This window comes from Agelaius phoeniceus, chromosome 26 (assembly GCF_051311805.1).
Source record: "Agelaius phoeniceus isolate bAgePho1 chromosome 26, bAgePho1.hap1, whole genome shotgun sequence".
Lineage (NCBI taxonomy): Eukaryota > Metazoa > Chordata > Aves > Passeriformes > Icteridae > Agelaius > Agelaius phoeniceus.
Genome location: NC_135290.1, coordinates 6,321,317 through 6,344,711, shown reverse-complemented (window position 1 = coordinate 6,344,711; position 23,395 = coordinate 6,321,317). Strand labels below are relative to the sequence as shown.

Genomic DNA, 23,395 nt, shown 5'->3' with positions numbered 1-23,395 from the left:
GGACAAGCTCTATTACAACAGCTCAGCCAACCTTAATTTGCAGTACAGATGGCAAAAATTTTAAAGGGCTTGTTGGTACTGGAGCTGATGTCTCTATTATTAAAAGCAATGAATGGCCTAGTACTTGGCCCACAATCAGCTCCACGTTGACCCTAATTGGGGTAGGAGGAATGCAGTGCCCTAGACCAAATGCTCACCTTCAACTTGTCCTAGGCTCTGATAGGCAAACTGCCTGGATTGCCCCATTCATTGCCTCTATACCATCCACACTAGGGAAAAGAGATGTTCTGGTACAATTTAGAACAATCATACAAATAGACTCAACCTCATCGGAGAACCTCTTTTCATAGGGGCCAATTTTCATTGATCAACCATTCCAAAGTCAAATACTGGACATATGTAAACTCACATGGCGGACTGAAGACCCTGTGTGGATCAACCAATGGCCCCTACAAAAGGAACGGCTACTAAATTTAAAACAGCTTGTGGAAGAGCAATTGTCCTTAAGTAATATCTGCCCATCTTCTAGCTCCTGGAATGCCCCTATATTCTGTATACCTAAGTAAAATGGCAAGTGGCGATTATTGGAGGATCTAATAATACTGGAGGCAGTAAATGCAGTTATTGAACCTATGGGGGCTCTGCAGCCTGGGCTTCCATCAGCCACAATGATTCCCCTCAATTGGCCCTCATTAATTTTACACCTAAAGGACTGTTTTTTCACCATCCCTTTACATCCTGATCATGCACCTTGGTTTGCCTCTTCTGTCCCTACCTTGAATCATGCAGAAACAATGAAGAGATTTCACTGGACCGTGTTGCCACAAAGCATATGTAACAGTACAGCTACATGCCAAAGGGTAGTCAATCTTGCCCTACAGCCTGTCCATGGTAAATTTCCTGCTGCTACCATATATATTATATGGATGAGATTTTACTTGCAGCTCACAATCAATCCATCTTGTGTTCTATCCAGGTAGCTGTCATGCAGGCAATTCAAAATGCAGGACTCATTGTAGCACTTGAAAAGCTGCAACGTGAGTCCCCGTGGTATTATCTGGGGTGGAAAATTACTCAACAGACCATCAGCCCTAAGCCTTTATGGCTTTGTGTTAAAGACACCCTAACTTTAAATGAATTACAGAAACTCCTAGGTTCCTTGAATTGGTCGCATCCTGTTTTGGGTCTATCTACAGAACTTTTACACCCTTTATTTGACTTAGAGGAAACCCCTACCCACATTTGCTTCGACAACTGACCCCAGAAGCTAAAACTGCCTTTGCACGCTGTGCTCAAGCACTAGAAAACTGAAAAAATTGGAGATGGGATCCTGATTAATCCATGTACCTTGTTATAATTGCTAGCAAATTTCAACCTTTTGCTGCTCTGTTTCAATGGTTTGTTAATGATAAAGTGTTAGAATGGTTATGCTTACCTCACACAGCAACAAAGACTGTGTGGACTGTTAATAATATGTCCTCTAATTTAATTAAGAAAAGCAAAGAGCGACTACAAACTCTCAACGGCCAAGACAGATCCACATACCATTTACATAACCTGCAAGTAAAGACATGGCAAGAAATTTCGCATGGTTACTATCAGAAGACACTAACTTTCAAATTGTACTTGCATATTTTTCTGGACAATTATCTATCCATTATCCCATTGTTTATGGACAGAGATAGGTAACCTCCCCTTGTATGCAAAGCGTCGCTGCAGCGTGACCCCTTGTCAATGGACCAACTGTTTTTACAGACACATCCAGCAAAACCAACAAAACTCCAGTGATTTGGTGTGGAGGTGACTCTGCCCGGTGGCATAAAAGGGTATTAATGTTAAAAGATGCTTCCATATAAATTTTAGAATTGGCTGCTATCCGATATGACTTTCAGTTATTTCCACAGGAACCACTTAACATCACAACTGATTCCCCATATGCTGCCAATGTTGCATTCCATTTAGAATCTTCCTATTTAAAGCATGTTAATAACCACCTTTTGTTTACTGTGGACTTTGATTAACAGCCAGCAGCATGATTTTTATGTGTTACATGTTTGCTCCCACACAGGTTTACCTGGGCCTATTGCACAAGGTAGTAACTATGCAGATATTACTGTGATGACGGGTATGGTACCAAATACTTTTGCTCAGGCCAAATTATCTCATGGCTTTTTCCACCAGAATGCTCGTTCTCTTTGCATACAATTTCAATTGACCTCCTCACAGGCTCGTGATATCCTGTTGTCTTGTCCCTCCTGTTGTGGGATTGCTCTTGCTCCTTTAGCAGAAGGTACTAACACCTGAGGTTTAATAGCTAACACCATTTGGCAAATTGGTATTACCCATATCCCAGAGTTTGGTCGTTTGAGATATGTTCATGTTTCTATTGACACCTATTCCCATTTCCTAATGGCAACTTCTCATAGCAGAGAGAAGGCCCTTGACACCATTCGGCACTGGTGCACCTGTTTCACCGCTCTGGGCCTTCCCGACACCATCAGTGGACCTGCCCAGACCTCAGAGTGAGCTGCTGACTTCTTGCAGCAATGGGTGTGTTTCATCACAAGGGCATTCCCTACCGTACTCTCCCACAGGGCAAGCTATCACTGAGCATGCCCATAGAACCCTAAAAACCACGCTTGAAAAACAAAAAGAGGGGGAGCTGGAGTGCCCTCATGGCAGACTAGCTAAAGCCTTATACGTCCTGAATTTTTTAAAATTGGGATGAGATGGGACAAACTGCATGTGAGAGACAGTATTCCTTCAACACAAAGACTCATCTAAGATCTCCAGTAACGGTAAAGGACTTTGGTAAAATAAAATTTAATGGTAAATGGTAAATTAACTTGACAGTGGAAAGGACCCCTGGACTTAATTACGTGGGGAAGAGGTTATGCCTCTGTCTCCACAGGCCACCAGGTAGAGTGGATTCCATTGCGGTGTGTGCGCGACCTGTTTTTGCACCATTCTGATCCCATGTGCATATAGTTGCTATGTTATAAGCATGCTACAGTGTTTGAAAAGTTTTTATAGTTATTATTGTTGTCACTGTTATTAAAGTTTTAGGAGTTGTTTAGGTTTTTTCTAGTAAGTTTTTGTTGCCTAATTAAAAAAAAACAGGCGGGGAGATGCGGGATATGGGGGTATAACTGTTAAATTGCTAAGCCTTATGCTCACCAGAAGGCCCTGTGGGAAAGGCACAGCTGCAGGCCGGACGAGTGGAAGTTGGTTGAGAGCTGAGAGGCAGTTATGAGTGAGGAGAGAGTCAACCTGGAAGTGAGGTTGTGATTGGCTGGAGGAACATGTGGACAGTGTGTGAGTGGGAAGCTGATTGGCTGAAGGAACACATCGCCAGTGTAAGAGCGGAAAGCTGATTGGCTGAAGTAATGAGTGGACAGTGTATGAGCAGGAAGCTGATTGGGTGACAGGATGTGTAGACAGCAGCGCTGCAGCTGAGCCAGCCAATGGGTGCCCTCTTTCTGTTAGGCCTTGGTTTGGTTTCAGTTATGTCAGATGGAGATTAAAGGTATAAAAAAGGGCGATTTCTACCATAAAGCAATCTCGTTTGGATGCATAAGGGGGTCCATGTCACTTTGTTCCCCATTGCTACAGTCTTTGCAAGCATGATTTACATTAATCAAACCAACACTGAAAAGCATGAAACTTATTCTAATATCTGTCGTACCACATCCTAAAAATAACAGAAGAAAACAAGCTGAGATAAAAGGTATTTGCTGTCAAAGACAGGGAAATCGCTTCTGAAAGCCACAGTGTTGGCTTCCTCTTAAGAAATGAAACAAGAGTGCAAAAATTAAACCTCCTGGAGATTTCAGATTAAAGAAGGTGTCTCCTGTGTTTTGGTTTAGCACATCACCATGGCAGGGTAGTTTGTGACCTGGGAGCTGCAGCCAGTAGAAAAAGCAGGTAATTATTTATAAACCCTGGTCTTGTTAGCTGCTTCTGATGTGCTGCACTCTGAAGGTGCCCTAAAATTGGCATCAGCAGCAAACTCTTGAAAACCTGAACCCTGCCTGAGAGTAATTTATAGCATCTGAGCTATTATTTGCTGATTCCCTGGGAGGGCATCCTTGTGGACAGTGAGGGCAGAGCAGCATCATTTGCTTTCTCCACACCTTGAATCATCTAGGGAAAGCTGGTACAGAGAGACTCACATAGTCTCAGTTCCTGCCCTCAGATCAATGTATTTTAACTCATGGATTGGCACACACCCGAATGACTAGGAAATAGCTCACGAGATAAGCTGGCCAAGGGATTCATATCAGCGAGCAGTTGCAGAGAAGAGCAAGTTTATCCTTTGTATGCTTGTTGCCAAGACAAGAGTACACAAGACAGAGATAAGGTCAGAGCTCTCCTGTTTCATGTGGAAATCCAGAGTATGAGCAAGTAGCTACTCAACTTGCTCAGCTGCTGCAAGACACCATGACCATCTCTTAGGTTAAAACCATAAATAATTTTTAAAACGCAGACCAGTAGCATGACACTTAAAGGGCACCCTTCTCAAGCCTGTGCTCTTCAACATCCACATTAATGACCTGGATGCAGGACTTGAAGGAATACTTAGGAAGTTTGCTGTCTGCACTGAACTGGGAGGAGCTGTCAAGTCTCTCCAGGGCAGAGAGGGCCTCCAGAGAAACCTTGACAAATCAGAGAAATGGGCATCACCAATTGTGGAAAGTTCAACAGGGGAAGTGCTGGATTCTGCATGTGGGAAGGGGCAAGCCTGGATGTGTGGATGGACTGGGGAATGAGGCTGAGAGCAGCTGCAGGAAGGGACTTGGGAGTCCTGCTCCATGGCAAGTTGAACATGAGTCAGCATGTCCTGGCACCAGGAAGGACATCTGTGTCCTGGGGCATTAGGTAAAGCATTCCTGGTCAGGCAGGGAATTGTCCTGCTCTGCTTGGGGGCAGCCCCACCTTAAGTGCTGGGGGCAATCACAATATAAAAAAGACATTAGGCCACTAGACACCATCCAGAGAAGGGCCATGAGAATGGCGAAGGGCCTTGAGGGGAAGCCATATGAGGACTGGCTGAGGGCACTTGGTCTGTTCAGCTGGAGGAGACTGAGGTCAGACCTCACTGGGATCTTCAACGTCCTCCTGAGGGACAGCAGAGGGGCAGGAACCAATCTCTTCACTCTCCTGACCAGGGATAGGACTTGAGAAAATGGCTACAGCTGTGTCCAGGGAGGGTTAGGCTGGATATCAGAAAAAGGTTCTTCCCACAAAGGGTGGCTGGGCACTGAACTGGCTCCTCAGGGAATGGGTCACCGCCCAAGGCTTCCAGAACTCAAGAAGTGTTTGCACAATGCGTTCAGGCACAGGGTGGGATTGTGGGGGTGTCCTGTGCAGGACCAGGAGTTGGACTTGATCTTCACAGGTCCTTTCCAACTCAGTATATTCTGTGATTCTATGACATCTAAAATGCTTGCTCTACTCTCAGGGCATTGATCCTTAGCAAAACTCACTTGAAGTGATGCCAGGCATGGTACAAGGCACTGAGGTCATGGGTGTGCAGAATGGCATCACACACATGTCACCAAGGAGGAGATGAAGAGGCTCCAGCCCAAAGTCCACATGTCTCATGGCTGAAGGGTGGTGGGTTTGCAGTACTTGCATTGGATCCACACCCGATACATCGTCATCTGTTTCCCACGGTTCACTTGCAATCGCCGATCAACCAGATTCTGGACTTTTTCCAGCCCAGCTGTGGTGAACAGATGATCTAATTCATCTGGAAGCAAAGAGAAGGAAACTGAGGAGACCATAGCTTTTCTTTTACTGATACTTGCTCACAGGTATCAGTATCCTGCCAGAGGAAACCCATGGTCTCACCCTAGCAGGGAAATGATCAAACAAGACAACTACTTTACTAGGGGAGTTTAACATCACAGTTTTTCAAGTTTTCCTTCTAGCAAAGAAGGAAAGAATTATTTGGAGTACATCTAGAACTAGAGACTTGAGAGAGGAAACAGCAGCAGTTTCAAATAAGCGTACTGCTTGGAGTAAGCAATTAAGGAGCATCTTCTGGCAAGCTGGGACAGAGCTATTCCTTCCCCCTTGCCCAGAGGAATTTCAGAGTCCACAAGAGCAAAGAACAGGATCAGACCTATGCTTTTAAATAGTGGCAGTTAGATCTGTGCTGCCTAGGCTGGAGGGGAATGGGATTCATTAAGGTTAAATTTGGAAAAAAAAAAAAAAATCCCTCAACCCCACACCCTGTTAGGGGCCCAATTAAAGCACTAAGAGCCCTTGAGGCTTCAACAATTCCACTGGCAGATAATCCTGACCAAACAAGTAAGTCTCACAGTGCCCCAGTCCTACTGAGCAGCAGAGCTTACTCCCAAAACACGTGGTTTGTCTGGAGTTTCTGTAGGAAAAGTCTGACAGGTTTCAGCTTGTGCTTCTTTATCAGATGCTTTCCATTGTGAAGTGTTCACCAAACATGCGTTAAACATTAATTTTGTTGTGCCAAACAGGACTTGTGCAGTGGGGAACAGTTAGTTGTGCCACTGCTCTAGAACTGACTGTGCTCAGAGGCCTGTAGTGGAGGGACTGGAAGTGCAGCTGCTGATAAACGGGAGAATAACAATTGCAAGCAGCAGCTGAACTGGAGGGGCTGCCTCAGCTCCATGCTGAACCACACCCTTCTGATTTCCTTATAGGAAAGCAGGAAAATTAAGGGAAGGCCTGCTAAGTGGTGTCCATCTCTCTCCATCATCTGCAGCCAGTATACAAGGAGAGCTCCTCCAATCCCACCCCTCCCAGGGTAGCAAACACACCAGTCTTCCTCTTAAAGGATTTTCCACTAAGGAAATTGACCACGTCATGCTTGCACCAGAAGCTGAGAAGCCCAGGTCACTGTTTAATTGGGAGATACTTAACATATCACAGTGCTCCAAGAAAGAGGCTGAAAAGATCTAGCGGCCAATCAGGAGGGCACAGGGACAAGAAGTGGTGAAGAGAGTCAAAGGGATGTTTTTTGATGGTCAGAGGCATGTTTCTGGCCTCCTACCTTGTGTGAAGAAGTAGACTCTGGTGCCATCACCTCTTACATAGAAGTTATCAGACAGACATTGACCTAAGAGAAGACAAATATAAACAGTTACCAGTGATCACTTAAAAATCAACAACTGCCATCCAACAACAGGCCCTTCTCCAGCACACACTGTGCTTTGCAGAATTAATGAGCTGCTTCCAAACAGGGCAGACACAGCTTCAGAGAAGCAGAATCTACTAGTGATGGGGCAAGAATTCCCAGGGGAAAGGAAATACCTTTCTTAAACCGAAGCTGGGCAAGATCATAACGGCCGTAATCTCGCAACAAGATCATTCCCCCTGGTTTCAGAAGGCGACTCAGTCTGGTCACAATGCACTGCATTCTGAGAGAAGAACAAACCAGGAGCGCTCAATAAGCCGCAAAATCATGTTTCTTTCCTTCCAACATGATGGAATAAAGTTCTTTACATTTCAACTTCATGTAAAGAGCTACCCAAAGCCAGCAGCATTCTGAGCTCTCCCAGAGTCAGGTGGGTTCATTTTATTTGGCCTCTATTTTTTGACATTGCCTGATAATGCTTTTTTTCCTACACAGATAACATCCTGCCACAGCAGGGATTAATTGCTCTCTCTTACTGATTACAAAAGGATCTCCACTGGTTTCTGCAAAACAAGTAGTAACCGAACTTGAAGAGAAGTGTTGTGAAGTAAAACTAAAGGGAACAAAAAAAGAGACTAGTGTAGGTTGTAACAATTATCACACTAAGACTACAGCGCTTTCCTTCAATTTTTCCTGAACCCTTCTTTCTTGCTGCCTCCCATGCTAGAAATTAATCTACCCTCTGAGCCTGAAAATCCAGCAGAATACTTTCCAAAGTGAGTGCTCAGTGTGGCTGGGGCTCAGAACACTAATCTGAGCAATGATCACCTGCAGCCACTTAAAATCACCCTGTCCTCTGTCAGAATTGATTACAACAGCAAATACCTGCAAATTTTGTTTGCTGAGGCTTTGTGGAAAACTGGACCACAAACAGAACAAACTTTAATTTTCCTTGATAGGAGATTATTAAAGAACTCCAGTAATAGAAGAATTATCTTCTGCAATCAGAAGGAATTATTAAAACTTACTTCTCTGGGAGAATTGCTGAGAGGACAAAGATAAGAATAACAATGTCAAGACTCTCCTCTGGCATTGGGAAAGGACTTTGGTCATTGCACAGGTCATGGACAAATGCAAAGCAGCGAGAAGAATCATATTCTGCATTGTTCTGTATTTGAGGGAGAGAAATTAAGAACATTAGTAGCAGACCCTGATCTCAGTATTAGCTGGACTGTATGGATTATTAGTATTATATGGAGTATTTTAAATTTCACATTATCAGGAGGTGTGTCCAGAGATCTGTTGCAGTCTCACTGGACTTTTGTGTCAGGTATATTCCTTGGTCAGGCAAGGAACAGGTGTGAAATGTGAAAAAATATTTACACACAGGAGACTTACAAAGAGCTTTGGTCTTGTTACAGTCAATCAAAAAAACCCGCAAAACTGGACCAGGGTTGATCACAATTTTAAGGTCAGAATTTCCACTAACAGTGGTAAGAAATGAGAGATTTATACTGATAAATTGGAAACCTTTACATAACTGAGAGTATCAGGGCACCTCTCTGCATCATTGAAATCAATATTCATTTAATCTACAAACAGATATTCCCTATACCCCAAAAATAAGACTTGGTTGCCTAAAGTTATAGCCTTAAAAAATCAGATTTAGCTGCTGCTAGATTGCAGAAGCCTCTACAAACAGTGCTTGTGTCACATAGAGAAGATGAAATGGATGCTGACTGTGGTGCTATGCTCCCCTGTCATCTCAGGATTGCATTGGATACTTCATATATTCTCAGTACTGCCTTGACCGGAAATTTATCAGTGGTATTTGTCCTTTGACTAAACTGCAACCTCTTGCACCACAAACATGATCCCTCCTCAGGTGCTTGTACAGAAGAAATCAGACCATGTTCCCAGAACTGTGGTGACAGTGACACAAACAAACCAAAACCAGCTTAAGTTCCTGTTAAAAAATAGCCTGAATGTTTTCAAGGTTTGAGTTTTTTTCAAGTTACTCAGCTAAAAGAACACCGTATTGAGAAAAGTACTGCCAACCACAGGGGAAGAAAATCTGTCTAACTTGTTTGCTGCCAACGTGACATTTTAAGAACTTTTACTTCCCTAATTTCTACAATCTTTGATGGCTCAGTTTGCAGATTTCCCAGTGCAAGGGTCAGCACCAGGGCTGGCTAAAACCAGAAAGCTGCCAGCACAGCCAGAGAGTCACTGGCAGCTGGTATAGATTTGTGTTAATGGGCAATTGGCCCCAGATACTTCCCACATCTTCGTAAGTCACCACTGAGATTACCTGGACAAGATCCACAGCTGCTGTAGAAAAATCACAGCAATAAACGAACAAGCCTGGGTCACTGCAATAAATCAAAGAAATTCATCATTTATGTTGAGGAATTAAGGAGTGTTTCAAATGCACAAAGCCCAGAAATCCTAGGCTTTAGTTTTTGTGCAAAATCTGGTGGATTCCATCGCTCCTTTATGCCCATTCTTTTCATATGGAACTGACTGCTTCCTTTTTATTTTAAATCTAAAACCAAGGGCTTCCAAGTCAAAACACAATAACCTGAAGCTGCAGATGGCAAAGATACCATTAGAGTTTGGCTTTTCTCTGAGCTCGTCATGGAACATTTTTCCAATTGTTTTTCAGAGGCTGGTATCTCATGCAGGTAAAAGCCTACTGAGAATTACTTCACAGAATCCCAGAATGGTGTGGGCTCGGAGGAACGTTAAAGATCATCCAGTCCCACCCCTGCTATGGGCAGAGACACCTTCCACTAGACCAGGGTGTTCCAAGCCCTGTCCAACCTGGCCTTGGACACTTCTAGGAATGTGGCAGCCACAGCTTTTCTGGACAACCCATGGCAGGGCCTCCCCACCCTCAAAGGGAACAATTCCTTCCTAATATCCCATTTATCTCTGCCCTCTGGCAGTGGGAAGCCATTTCCTCTTGTCTTGTCTCTACTTACTTGTTGGTTTGTAAAATTGGGAAGACTGTATTCCCAGCCCCACAGCCAACCTGCATAAACAGAGCAGATGTATACAGTGAAAATAATTCCTTCAGCATGTACATGCAGATAATTTTCAATCATCTCTCTACAGCCATGTAAGGAAGAACTACGCATCAGTAAAGCTGAGAATGGCAGTGACCATTCTTAAGTGTCCATGCAAGATCCAAGTGTGTTAAGGCCTGAGGAACAGGATTACATGCGTGGGAAACCACTAAGCAAGCTCTTGTCAAAATTTTAATAACAAGCTATACATTGTTACTCTTTTGAAAGCTGCTTTTGCTGGAATCCCAAGCATAACAACCGGTATGAGTCACTGAAGCATGGGCAAAGGCCATGGATGAGTTACATTCACTTCCATAGAAAATCAGAGCAATGGAGAAGTTAGGTTTGCTTTACTCTAATTACTCCTTCTGCTTGTTCCCATTTGAAGAGATGATGGCTCACACAACTGGGTTTAGGGAATTTGCCTCTGAATGTTTAAAGAACCAGTAAAATTGAAACAGACTGAGCAGAAAACACCATAGAGGGTTTGCAGTGACAGCTGTTAGTTAAAGAGCTCACTCAGGTGAGATAGGGAACATACATTGAGAACACTGTAGTCTGAGGAAATTGTAAAAGTGTCAAATTAAATTTAAAAATTCAGGACAGTTCATACTAACTCTCCCTGGAAGGGCAGGATTTTCATATAATACTAAGTATTAAACAAATCCAGTAATATCTACAGTGAACAACTAGAGGTGACAGAGCAAAAAGGTCACAATCAGCTGTCAGCCGTCTAATACTTAAAATTGCCACAAGCTTCTCTGGGACAAAGCCTGTATCAGTTTGGTATTCCCTGTTATCACAAGGGCCCTAAGCAACAAACCCAAGAGCATCTTTATATTCTTGGCTTCATTGCTTTGTTTCACACCTCCCAAGGCAAACAGTAGTCAGCACAAACACGCAGAAGATAATGACAAGGTGTCCTAGGGTGACTATATGATGCTTGTATCCCTGCTTGTCAGTTCTGTTTATGCTGGATGTTAAGTTCTGCATCTTTAAGACTGGTTCCAAGAGCGAAGGAGGAGAGAAGTGTGCAGTTTGTTTGCAGAAACTGTACTTGCTCCCCCAGCTCTGTGTTCCTTCTCATGGATTGTGTTGTCTGCAAGATAGGCAGTGGGAGAGAACTCTCCTTTACTTTTAGTTATTAGCTAGCTGAGGTAGCAAAGTTCCCCGGACTGTGGTTTTTCTTTTCCTTGGAACTGATCAACCCTGCTCTGGGCTAAAACCCCAGAAGACTGGGAGCACACATCTGTAGCCCACGAGGGCCCAGGATGCAGCATTCCAGCACTGAGGGACTGATAACAGGCTGAGTGAGCCAAGCTACAACCCACAACAGGGGTTTTCTGAAGGTGCCATCTCTTCAGAACAGTGAGAGGTTTTATCGTTCAGTATTATTCATTTTATATGCCTGTGAATACTTTGCTTGTTAAATAAACAGTTTTTTTGCACTTTTCTCCTGGGAAATATTTTCCTGAACTAGTTGGGGGAGGGGCCACTTGAATCTGCTTTCCAGAGAAACTGCTTTGTAAGTTTCCTCCCAGATTTGCCCTGAATCAGGACAGAAGGGAAAGCTTTATACAGAGTAGAAGAATCAGCTTCTTCAAAGGATGACTTTAAAATGCTTGTTTGAACATTTGATAGCAATAGTTTGGCTTTTAAACTTGTAAACTTCTTATGGTTCTTGTGCTCTGCTAATTCAGAGTCTGAACCAAAAGAATCCCATCAGATTTAGTTCAGTTCTAAACTACCCTCTAATTTTTGCATTTTACTGACTGAAGGCAATCATCCACTCCCTTGATGTTTGGCAGTGACACACATTTTTATGTCCCAGTCACACTGACACAAGAGAGGCTTTGGTGTGTGACTTTGATTTACAGCTCTTACCTCTAATATACGGTAAGATGCAGCTGATCCTGGGTAATGCCCATCACGCTGACTCAGCTCACTGTCTTTCTGTGCAGCCAACTCTTCTGTGTGGCCTCCAGGTGGGCTTTTTATCAGGTTTAACTGTCTCTCTGTCCTGGTCTCCAATGAGCAATGGCAAAGTTCACAGCTTCCCAGCCCTTCCTTTTTGGATTCTTCTGTGTCACTAAATCCATGCACAGAATCTCCATTTTGGCTTGAGTTCCTGTGAGGTGCCAGCTCAGGAAATTCAGTGAACAGCCAGTGCCTGTCCTTGAAGAAGCCATTTTCGTGGATTTTATAGAAGTCATCCCAGTATTTCTTAGCATTCACCTCATATTCCTCTGTGAACACAAGCAAAAACATCACCAGGCATCAAATCAGAAGGTCTCAGGGTTTAATCAGTTCAGAGAGTGAGGGATCATTGCAGGTACCTATGCACCAACTTGCTGTAATAAGTGACATTGTTGACTGAAAATCCTTTATTTAAATTTGCAATCCTACACAAACACTCAGCCTATGTCCTCACAGTCACTTTGTTAGGACTTAAAAAGGGAAAGGAGAGAAGAGGAAACTCTGTCTCCTGGTAGGATTTAAAGGAAGCTGACAACAGAAAAAGTCTCTTTGAAGGAGATTGGATTAAAGAAGTCCAGGTTTTACTTCCATCTCTAACACTGACTTGTTCGGCTCACTGGAACAATTAATTTGGAGCCTGATGACATTAAGTGTAAAGCACAACTCCTAAGGAATTTTCTGAGAGCTGCCTGGAGCTGAAAGCTCCTGTCCAACACACTGCTCTTATTTTCAGGTGGAGAAGCTGAAAAATGAGTCAACTCTCCAGGCCTAGCAGGAAGCTCAGTTAGAATTTATGCAGTCCTGCAGGTAACAGGACAGCATGTTTTCCATATTTTGCTGGAGTCCAGTCCAGATAACTTTACTCTCCATAGTTCTGTGCATGTCAGAGCATCACACATTTATGAACTAAAACAAAAAAGGGGAATCAACAGTGACCACTGCATTAAAGTACCAGTGGAGAACTAAGGTGGACAGGCTAAAGATGAACAGAATTAATTTGAGCAGCAGCACTTTCACATCAAATGGTTCATTTCAGGAGCAAGAGAAGTATTACAGGGAGCTGGAACAGCTCTTACAAAGCCATGATCAAGTGAAATTTGAGTCACCTACAAACTTATTTCCACACACTTTCACAGATTTCAGATCAAGTACAGTCTGGGGGAAATATTTCTTCCTCGGGAAGCTACAAATCCAAGTGACTTTCTATGACTTCATCAATGTGATGACTTCTTTGTTCTGGGAATTAATGCCTAATTATAGCATCCTGTACTTGAAATCACCTACAGACATTAACATCCATGGCCAGAAATCCCAATTGCATGCCAATAACAAGTAATTCCTCAACCGTCTTTGGATGGCAACAAATGCATTACTGAGTAAAAATGACTGTAGGGTATTATTAGCTGAACTGCTGTTTATTTATTAGTCTTACTGAAGAACATAAAACTGTTTCAAAGTGAGATGGTAAAGTGAACCCAGAACACCTGGAAAAATATGTAGCCTCAGCCAAATATAGACAAAAATGGCTTTAACAAAGAAGCGCTAATCAGTCATATGTCTATTTTTAGTAGGATATATCCCTGCAGCACAAACAGCTATATAAAAAATCTCTTTACCTCAACTACAAGGATTTTCTCCTTTTAAGAAGCCTGGTTCTTACACATGAAGCTGAAGGAAACTTTAATGTCTGGTATTAGACACAAGCAGTAAGTTTGTGCCATGGTCTCACTGTAGGTGACAGTGAATAGGGCCAGGTCAGTTCACTATTTGCATGGAAGAAGTCAGTGACTGCTGATGCTGAAAGAAGTGCTATCGATCCAAACCCTTGCACGCTCTACCCTAAACTTTCTTTCTCCCATGTACCAGCAGGAATATGCAAGGCTTCTGAGGCTGAAACTCTCTTTCACCCAACAAAAATACAGATCCTGATTCCTGCTCATCTCCAACAATTCCATGACAGCCTGACTGCTGTGGAATGCTTACCTGAGACACTCACTGGGACAAAATTCCAGCCATTTTGGATTGCCCATATTTTTGCCACATTACACTGGTGAAGAAGACATTGTACTCTTCCTTTGTTGCATTAGTGTGAAATTCTGTTGGATGCTATTGAAGAGCTGTCATACTCCAAACTACATGTGGGGAAGCTTTATTTAAAGCTCATTTACCTTGGAGCCTGCTGTTTTCAAAGCCCTGAATAAATGATCAGTAACAATGTTATACAAAAAATTAAGGGCCAGCTGACAAAGATCATACAAGAAACAGATTTGAGTGAACATATGACTGTGGCTTCCTGCCAGAAAAGTTCACATCATACTTGTTTCAGGCCATTTTTGGGGTATTAGCTCACAGTGCCATTGGTGTGTAAGCCAGATTCCTCCAGAGACTTTCCTGATAAGGACTCCTGACTTCCTGCTCACCTTTGTAAGAGCATACCCCAAAGCCAAGCCCATGCTCACCCTTTCACTTTGCAAAAGAAGAGCAAACAAAAGTAACTGTTCAAAAAGACCAGAAGAGAACCAGGGACCTCCTGAATTGCAAGGGGGCTAATCATGGAGCCTCGAAAGGAAACCAAGAAACTTGGATTTCTTTCTCTTTCTTTTCCCAGCCAGGAGACACATCGTCCACATAGCCACAGAGCTTCCCTCCTTCTTCAGAACAAATCCTGACATCTCCAAGTAGTCCACAGAATAATACAGTCATAATGACCAATATTCTACCTTTGTTCTCCTCCTTGGACATCCTGATTCTCAAACTACCAGACCCTTCAGGCAGATTTGCCTGGGCTGCTTTCCCTACTTTCCAGACATCCCATTGTCTCCACACGCTTCCCAGTGAACAGCAACCATCAACATTTGACTGGCCTCCATTGTTCAGTCTGGGAAATACATCATGGAGCTCTGACAAACAGTTCCAACAGCAAATTGCTCCACAATTTCCTAGTTGCATATAGGTTCTCAAAGCATGACAGACAGCTCCCTTTAATGCTAACCAGATTTTAAAATGAGCTCAACACAATGGGCATCACAATGGAAAACTGCTGGATACCTCTAGGAGTCCAAGAAATGAGGAGGGTTACTCTTTGGTGTAATTAAATTTGCTATTGTGAACACAACTGGAAGCTATATGGAAGTGTCTCAATAGTTCCAGTAGTGCTCAGCATCATCTTACTGCTGATGCACTCAATTTAATTTGCACAAAAGGAGCAGATACACCCTAGAGCTCAGCAGGGTATAACAAGATCATCATCAGATAAGTTTCTTATCACACCAAAGAACCACCTCACCAACATTTGAGGGACTAGATGATCTCTACCAGGTGTGGAGAAAATGCATTATTAACCATCTCAGAATGACTTCAACCATGACTTAACCAAAGACCTGAGCACCTTGAGCTTGATTCAGAGACAAGTAAACTCTGCATTTTGGATTGATAAATATCCTTTAAATCATACAAAATACAAACTTTGGAATCCCTTTGCTGTCTATCTGAGGATAAGCAATCAAGATAAAATAATTTTTCTTTCTCTGATTAAATTGTTCTCATGTGGTTTGTTTGCTTTGTAGAGATATGGATATCTCTTCGTAGAGATATGGACACTACTTTCTCAGACCCTTTAAAGGGAAAATCAGCTTGGATCAGGGCTCACTCCACAGCAAGTCAGCAAAAACTGCTTACTAGCAGTTAAGCTTTAAAGAGCAAAAATAAGCAGAGGCAACAACTCTACACTCAAAGAGGTTTGTTGACAACGAACACTAACAAGTATTTAACACACACATCATGACAGAGAAGCGCAACCCAATCTGACTCCTCCCACCCAGCAGGAGTCTCTAGTGAAGGTGGAAGAGTCACAGAGAGATAAATTAAGAACAGAAAGGATCCTCCTCCTCAATTTCCCATTATCACAGCTGTGTTAATACCTTCTAGTGACTGGGAGAGGGGGAAGAGAGGAACTGATGATGTTGTGATGTGGCTCTGGCCAGACTGTTCCATTCCTGGCACAAAGCTGACTCACATGAGGACACTCCAAAAGTACCTTGTTTATCTTGTGGCAATAGTTGTGAGCTGTTTTCTTGAACTTTACTCCTGGCACTGGCTTCCTGCTCTTCTGACCATTCCACATTATCCCTGTTGTGAAAAATAAGATGAACTAGAGCTAAGCATGGTAGGAAAGAGAAAGGTCTGGAGAGCCCGCCAAATGGACAGGGGTGCAGATGTGATCCCCAATTCCAGCCCAGCACCAGCACAACAGCCTAGTCAGCATGTACAAGTCCTAGTCCTGAAGGAACTAATGGAATTGCAAACAGAAGGGATCCTAAATCTGTCCCATTTTGGATGCTCAGTCAAGTCAAATTTAAAGGGAATAGATCCTTGCTAAAACCATGACAGCACTCAACACAAAACTACATCGTCTTTCTCAAGTTAAAACAAAAAAGGCAGTTGGCTTATTTGGAAGATAACTGTTAAATGAAATCAAATGATGAGAAAATTACGGGAAGCTTTAAAGCATTAAGAATTATTAATAACTTCAATGCACATACACAGCTATGCAGTCATTAAAGTGATTCACTTGGCCTTTTTTCATTAAAACAAGTCAATGAAAAGCAGAGTACAAGGCTCAAGAAGCAGTTCTTGTCTCAAAAGGAATCAGTCTTCTGATTTTAACTCACAAAACAAAGGCTTAAATATTAAGTCTGTGAAAAAACAGATTACTAAGAATTTCCACAGGAAAACTAAGGATATGCTTTTGTAACATACCCTTTGTAGAGAATAGTCCCAGAAAGAATGACAGGCTGACACATATAAATATTACTTAATTACAAATTAAACACACCCGATTCTTAACATGGTATAGTAGCCAGAGACCAAAAGTGGATCTATTTACCCCAAAAATGCAAAATACCTTCAGTTTCCAGCAAACTAGAGAATCTGGATGTTTAACTGACTTAAAACAACTTTTGCATCTAAATAACGAGCTCCTGTTGCAAGCACACACTTGGCACAACCTTACTGAAGGAATGTCAGGTTATGGATATTCTGACAGAAGGTAATTTATCTTTATTAACCACAGCAATAAAACAATTGCTACAACCACAGGAGCCTGAGGAATGCTACTGCTTCAGGAGGGGTTGAGAGTGGCTCAGAACTCCCTGTTGATCAGTCCTGAAGATTCTGGACACTCTGGGAATCAATCCCAAAGGTTCAGGAGCCTCCAGAGAATCAGTCCCCAAGGCCCAGAACCCCGCAGGGAGCAGTTCCAAGTGCTCAGGACCCCCGGAGACCAGCACTCCCGACCAGCACCGGCCACATAGGGCAGTGCCCTGCTCGGGGATGCCGGTCCCCGCCCGGCCTGCAGTCGCTGTCCGGCCACCAGCCCTACACCCACCGCCGCTTCAGCCTGCTCCACGCCCTGAGGGTGTCTCTCGAGGCGCGCCCGGAGAAGAGGGCGGTCACCGCGGTCAGGGCCCCGTGAGACGGAGCGGGCACGTTGGGACTGGCCCATTACACAGCGCCTGGCCACAGACACCGCAAATCGGAGAGACGACGGCGAGCCCGCCCCAGCCACCCCCACCCCACCGCCGGGCGCGGGGCGGCACCACAGGGCAGCAGAACCCTGGGCGGCTCACGGAGGTCTAGAGCGGGCAGCGGCGGCAGCCCTCACGCACCAGGCGTTGTGCTGGAAAAGCCGGGAGGGGTCGGTGAGGAGCCGCCTCCCGAAAGGCCGCCGCTCCCCTGCCTCGCTGGGCGCCGCCATGACGGGCCGGCCAGCGCCGGAAGCGGAAGCAGCGCCGCGCGGTCCGACCCGAAGGAGGACTGCGGGCGGCGGTCACGTGGGAGGAGCGGTCAGGTGAGGCGGTCCCGCCGGAACGTGACGGGGAAGGGTCCTGCAAACGGCTCTGGGGAGTTTATCTCGCATTCCAGGGAGTTCCGGAACGGGACAGGCTGCAGGGGACCACAGGGCTTCCTCTGCTCCAGCCTTCCTGCTCCAGTAGGGTCATTCCAGAGTACATGGTACAGAATCCTAGAATGGTTTGGGTGGGAAGGGACCTTAGAGACCACCCAGTGCCACCCCTGCGATGGCAGGGACACCTTCCACTGTCCCAGGGTGCTCCAAGTTGTGTCCAACCTGGCCTTGGACACTTTCAGGAATCCAGGGGCAGACACAGCTGCTCTGGGCACCCTGTGCCAGGGCCTGCCCAACCTCATAGGGAGGAATTTCCTCCCAACATCCCAGCAAATCCTGCTCTTTCAAATTGAACCCATTCCCCCTTGTTCTCTTACAACGAGGTATAATGGGTTCAAATTCGAAGGATTTGAATGGATTGCCCAGGACTGCCTCCAGACAGTTCTGGAGTATCTCCAACAATGAAAGCTTGACACCTCTGGACAATCTCATCCAGTGCTTGGTCACTGCACAATGATGAAGTTCTTTTGCATGTTCAGGTGGAACTTCCTGGACATCAGTTTGTGCCTGTTTCCTCTTGTTCTATTGCTCAGCACCTCTGAGCAGAGTCCAGCTCCATATTCTTGGCACCTTTTTAGATATTTATTTATTTGGCCTTCTGGGAAGAGGGAGGGAAGATGAAGGAGGAAGGACAGAAATTGAGGAGGCCACCAGGATGATCAGAAGGATAGAACACCTCTTGTACCAGGAAAGACTAAGAGAGTTGGGATTGTTCAGCCTGGAGATGAGAAGCTCTGGGGTGACTTAAATGTGGCCCTTTCCGGTACCTGAGGGAAGTCTCCAAAAAAGATGGAGAGCAACTATTGACAAGGGCCTGGAGTGACAGGACAAGGGGGAATGGCTTCACACTGACAGGCGGCAGGGTTAAATGGGATATTGTAAGAAATTCTTCCCTGTGAGGGTGGGCAGGCCCTGGCACAGGGTGCCCAGAGCAGTTGTGGCTGCCCCTGGATCCCTGTCAGTGTCCAAGACCAGGCTGGACGGGGCTTGGAGCAGCCTGGGATAGTGGAAGGTGTCCCTGCCATGGCAGGGGTGGCACTGGATGGGCTTTAAAGACCCCGACAAACCATTCTGTGATTCTGTAATTTTGTTCATAGTGTGCAAAGGGAGGCACAGGGTGACTTTCCAAATTTTGGGGGGCATCTTTCTGCAACACTTGAAGGAGTCTCCATCCATCCACACTGGCTGGTGCTGTCTCTGAGCTCCTGTGGGTGGCAACCAGAAGACAAAACTGAGAGACATTGGCTTGTGAAACAGCCCAGCCCCACTCAGCACCAGCTGCTGCACCCATGGCTTTGGAGGCACCTGGAACCTGGGGAGTTTAAACTTCACAGGGGTGTGACATGCCTGTGGTGGCACTTCAGCAGTGCCTTTGCAGAGCAGATGGCAGCCATGCAGATGCTTCTGGATGTGCAACCAGAGAAAAAGCTTTTCTGGAAATCTCATCTTGGGGCCCCTGTATTTTGTTTATGTTGTTATATAAGGCAGAAATACCCCAGTAGAGAGGGGCACTTCCCTCTCTGTCCCACAGAGGCAACTCCCCTGATAATCTGAAACAATTCTCCTGAGGCAGAGTTGCCAACTCCACCCATTTCCCAAGGACTTTGAGGTGGAGGATTCCTCTGGTAATTGTAGCTGCCTGAGTAATTTTTCCTATACCTCGTTGTAAGAGGACAAGGGGGAATGGGTTCAATTTGAAAGAGCAGGATTTGCTGGGATGTGGGCTGAAGAGGAGGAGAGTGGTTAGAGCTGTGACTGAGCCTTGTCCTGCTTTCACAGAGCTCAAAGGGAGCACAGATCCCAGCAGCCTTGAGAAGATCTCGACTAGTTATGCCATGGGGATCCACCCCTATTTTTCACACTGCTGGTTAGGTATCTGGCAGAGAGGACAATTCCCTGCAGTTTATCATTAGCCAGAAAAGGTAAGGTTGACTCTTTCTATGTTCCATCTGGTAAGGGAAGAGCTTGGCCTCTGCTCTTGTAGCCAGGAACATCTGAAACAAACTGGAAAAAGGGAAAAAGTGAGAGTCTGGACTAAATCCAGGGACAGAAATCCCCATCATAGCATGATGCCTCTGTGGCACCTGGAGGTACAAAAATAAGGCATCAGACCCTGCTGGGACAGGGGAGGATGACTTTACTGCTGGAGGAGCCATCAGTCCCTCACCACCAGAGACTTGCTTCCATGTTTATCCCATGTGGGTGGGAACCACTGCAATATTTTAAGGGAATCAGTGGCCTCATGTTAACATCACTTCCTTGTCATCTGACAAGCACCAGTACAGGCATGCAGGAGGCTTTTAACTAATCTGTTGGTTTCCAAAGATTTCTAGGTTTCCTCCAAGGAAAAAGACTGTAGATACCTAGCCTTACCTTCCTCTGTCCTAAGGCTTCCAGCTTTCCTGGCTGGTCAGGTGAGCCCTGCTGGCTGTGGAGCTCAGGATGGAGTTGGGATCCTGGATGTCACCCTTGTGCTCTAGGGAAGTGCCCAGGCAATGTTTGAGTGGAGCAGGGAGTGTTGCCAGCATTCCAGGGAGATTTCAGGCTTTGGGAGTGACACCAAAAGGGCAGCTGGAGAGACTCCATCCACAGAATCCAGACCTGACACCTCCCATGGCTCTGGGGTCAAGTGAGTCTCCTCTGTGACCAGATCAAAGCCCAGATTGTCCACAATGGTTGTGCTCTTTGTAACAAGAAAGTGTTGAAAAACTGCCCTGCCTGCTGGCAGTCAGCACAGAGAGACTTGCCAAAAAGATGTTATTAATAATAATAATAATAATAGTGTCTCCTTTGCCTTTCAGCCACTCCTTCCATCTCAGGACCTGAAGAAATGTAGCCACAGTAATACAATGAAACTCCCTCCCTCCCAGCAGGGTTGGATGCTGAGGCCAAAGAAGATTAAATTACCTTTCCATGGCCACTCATAACCCATCACTTCCTTCAATGCTTCACCAAGCATACAGACACAGCCCTTTCTCTTATACCCTGCTGAGGGGTGGCACTGCTGAGACACACCGAGTTCACACTGTGACTCTCTGCCATATAATGCAAAGCAAAAATTCAACCCAAGATGAAGGGGAGTGCAGAAATAGAGAGAATTTAAGCTGTGCTGAGTGCGTGGTGTGTCCCACGCCAGAGTGACCCAAAGAGAGTTGCAGAGACCCAGCAGCCTCCCTGTGTTTCTGTTGCTGGGTAGCTGAAGGAGAGGCCAGGTAGGAGCAGAGAGCAAGCAGGCGAATGCCAGTCCCCTCCTGTGGTGTGTCCTGGGCTTCCTGCAGCTCCTTGCTGGCTAAGGGGATAGCTGGAATCGACATTGTGGATGTCAGCCATGTCCCCAGGACTGTGGGGGAAGGTGGAGTTAGTCAGTGGGGAGATATCATGGTCATAGAATGGTTGGGGTTGGAAGGGATCTCAAAGACCATCTCATTCCACCCACTGCCATGGGCAGGGACATCTTCCACTCAACCAGGTTGCTTCAAGCCCTGCTCAACCTGGCCTTGAACCCTTCCAGGGATGGGGCAGCCACAGCTGTTCTAGGCACCCTGTGCCAGGGCCTCCCCACCCTCACAAGGAGGAATTTCTTCCCAATATCCCATCTAACCCTGGCCTCTGGCAGTGCGAAGCCATTCTCCCTTGTCCTGTGACTCTAGGCCCTTGTAAAAAAGTCTCTCTCCATCTTTCCTGTCAGCTTCTTCAGGTAGTGCAAGGTCACAATGAGTCACTCTGAAGCTTTGTTTCTGCAGGCTGAACAATCCCAATTCTCTCAGAAAATATGTTTGAGGAAGGGGAGCCCAAAATACAACAATCTAAATTATTCTGTGATTTTGTGCCAAGGAAAATGCAATATTTTGGCTTTTTGTTTTTAATTCCAGCTCTTTCTTCTCTTCTTCTCCACATCTTAAGTTTTCTGCCCAGCAGATGCTCCAGATCCTGAGCTATCCTGAAGTGCTGATGCTCACCATCTACAGTCATGCCCTTCAGTATCTCCTGGAGACTGTTCTGGAAAATGGATTTCCATTGAGAGTGTTGGGACTTCAGCACTCCAACATTGACCTGCTTCCCTAGAATTAATTGGGAGATGTGTTTCATTTCAGAAAATTCCCTAGACACGTAGAAAACCACTTTCTGGGTTGTGAGTCAGACAAAATGCACCTTTTGTCATCTCCTGTCTGTATTGGAAGTGCTTTGCTTATTTCTGGGGTTTATTAACAGAAAACAGTTTACAAAAGGAGTTGATGGGGTCCAAGGAAAGAGCACTTCAGCGCTTCCAGGAATTAAAGAATTCTGGCCTTAAGTGTTGCTGTAGGAGCTGTGTCAGTGGGATGGGTTTCAGGGTGTCCCCACTCCCTAGAAACCTCCGTGGGGCAAATGTCCCTGTCCAGTGTGGGAGATGATCACTCAGCAACCCAGAAGGTGGAAGGCTTGGGCCGAACGCGTACAGACACCACCATCTAGTGGTGCCGGGCTCCAACAGCCTCCATGCAGCCCGGAATCGGCACGTCCCGCACAGTTGGACCTACTACTGCTCCCAAATGGCTTCTCCCAGGGAGCTGAGAGCAACCACAAAGTCCACGCCCTGCCCAAGGAGCGACCTCCGGCTGCTCCCTCTCCTCTACTCCGGCCGGCACAGCGACACTGCCTTGATTTTGAGGGGGAAAAGTCACTCCCGACTCCCAACAGCTGCTCCTTGTGGTCATGGGCTTGATCCTGCAAAGAGCCGTGCCCCCTGGCATCAAAGGCAGTGAACTGGGATAAACTGGGGTCTTGCCTCATCCCACAGCTCCATGGAAGTCTCCTGCCTGAATAGCATATGTGGAATCGTTGGAGTTTGTCCAGTGGAAGCAGCCCCAGGCAGCCTGAGGGGAGCTCATCCTGCTTCTTCATGTTGCAGCCAGGCTCTGCCTTTGCCTTTGCCTGAGTCCACTGGCAGACAAAATGCTCAGCCTGGGGCCAAACTAAGCTGGGCCTAACTCCACTCAAGCCCAGATTCCACTTGCGTGCTGGAATCTCCCACTGAGCCCCTACCTGGCACAGCTGGGGACACTGAACACTGCCCAAGGTGCCTGAATATAGTGTGGGTTGGGAGCACCTGGTAGCACGGGGCATGTATGGGGTGTCAGAGACCCAAGCAAACAGGATGTTGCATGCTGGGGTTCACTCCTCTTGCATGGGAGTGAAGTGCTGCCAGTACCATAGTCTGCAGTGGAATTTGGCCCACCTTGTGCCCCCCAACTTGTTATTGACCCTAAGGAGGGAACCAGTAACAGA

At 45.6% G+C, this 23,395-nt stretch overlaps 1 protein-coding gene and 1 long non-coding RNA gene across 3 annotated transcripts; one reads left to right on the top strand and one right to left on the bottom strand.

The window, feature by feature from the left end:
• Positions 1-1,454: 1,454 nt before the first annotated feature.
• LOC129131117 (tRNA N(3)-cytidine methyltransferase METTL2-like) lies at positions 1,455-17,955 on the bottom strand. Its single transcript, XM_054649888.2, has 9 exons — positions 17,829-17,955; positions 16,199-16,290; positions 12,070-12,431; positions 10,102-10,151; positions 9,429-9,489; positions 8,146-8,285; positions 7,294-7,400; positions 7,034-7,099; positions 1,455-5,752 (listed from the first exon to the last, which is right to left on the bottom strand). Exons 1-9 carry the CDS (start codon positions 17,915-17,917, stop codon positions 5,601-5,603), a joined length of 1,119 nt encoding a protein of 372 aa, XP_054505863.1. The 5' UTR covers positions 17,918-17,955; the 3' UTR covers positions 1,455-5,600.
• On the top strand, positions 17,877-22,421 carry LOC129131118 (uncharacterized). 2 transcript variants are annotated; one of them, XR_008535610.2, is made up of 3 exons: positions 17,877-18,010; positions 19,907-20,049; positions 20,929-22,421. It is a non-coding gene; the product is annotated as an uncharacterized LOC129131118 (long non-coding RNA). The 2 variants fall into 2 exon arrangements; XR_013185307.1 differs by having other exon boundaries at positions 19,907-22,421.
• The last annotated feature ends 974 nt before the right edge of the window (positions 22,422-23,395 follow it).

Excerpts from the sequence above, each read along its gene's own strand:
- LOC129131117 (XM_054649888.2), bottom strand. The coding sequence starts at position 17,917 with ATGGCGGCGCCCAGCGAGGCAGGGGAGCGGCGGCCTTTCGGGAGGCGG. Across the intron at positions 12,432-16,198 it reads ATTGCCACAAGATAAACAAG|AGGAATATGAGGTGAATGCT; the intron begins GTACTTTTGGAG and ends TTGTGTTCACAG. Across the intron at positions 8,286-9,428 it reads CAGCTGTGGATCTTGTCCAG|AACAATGCAGAATATGATTC; the intron begins GTAATCTCAGTG and ends CCTCAAATACAG.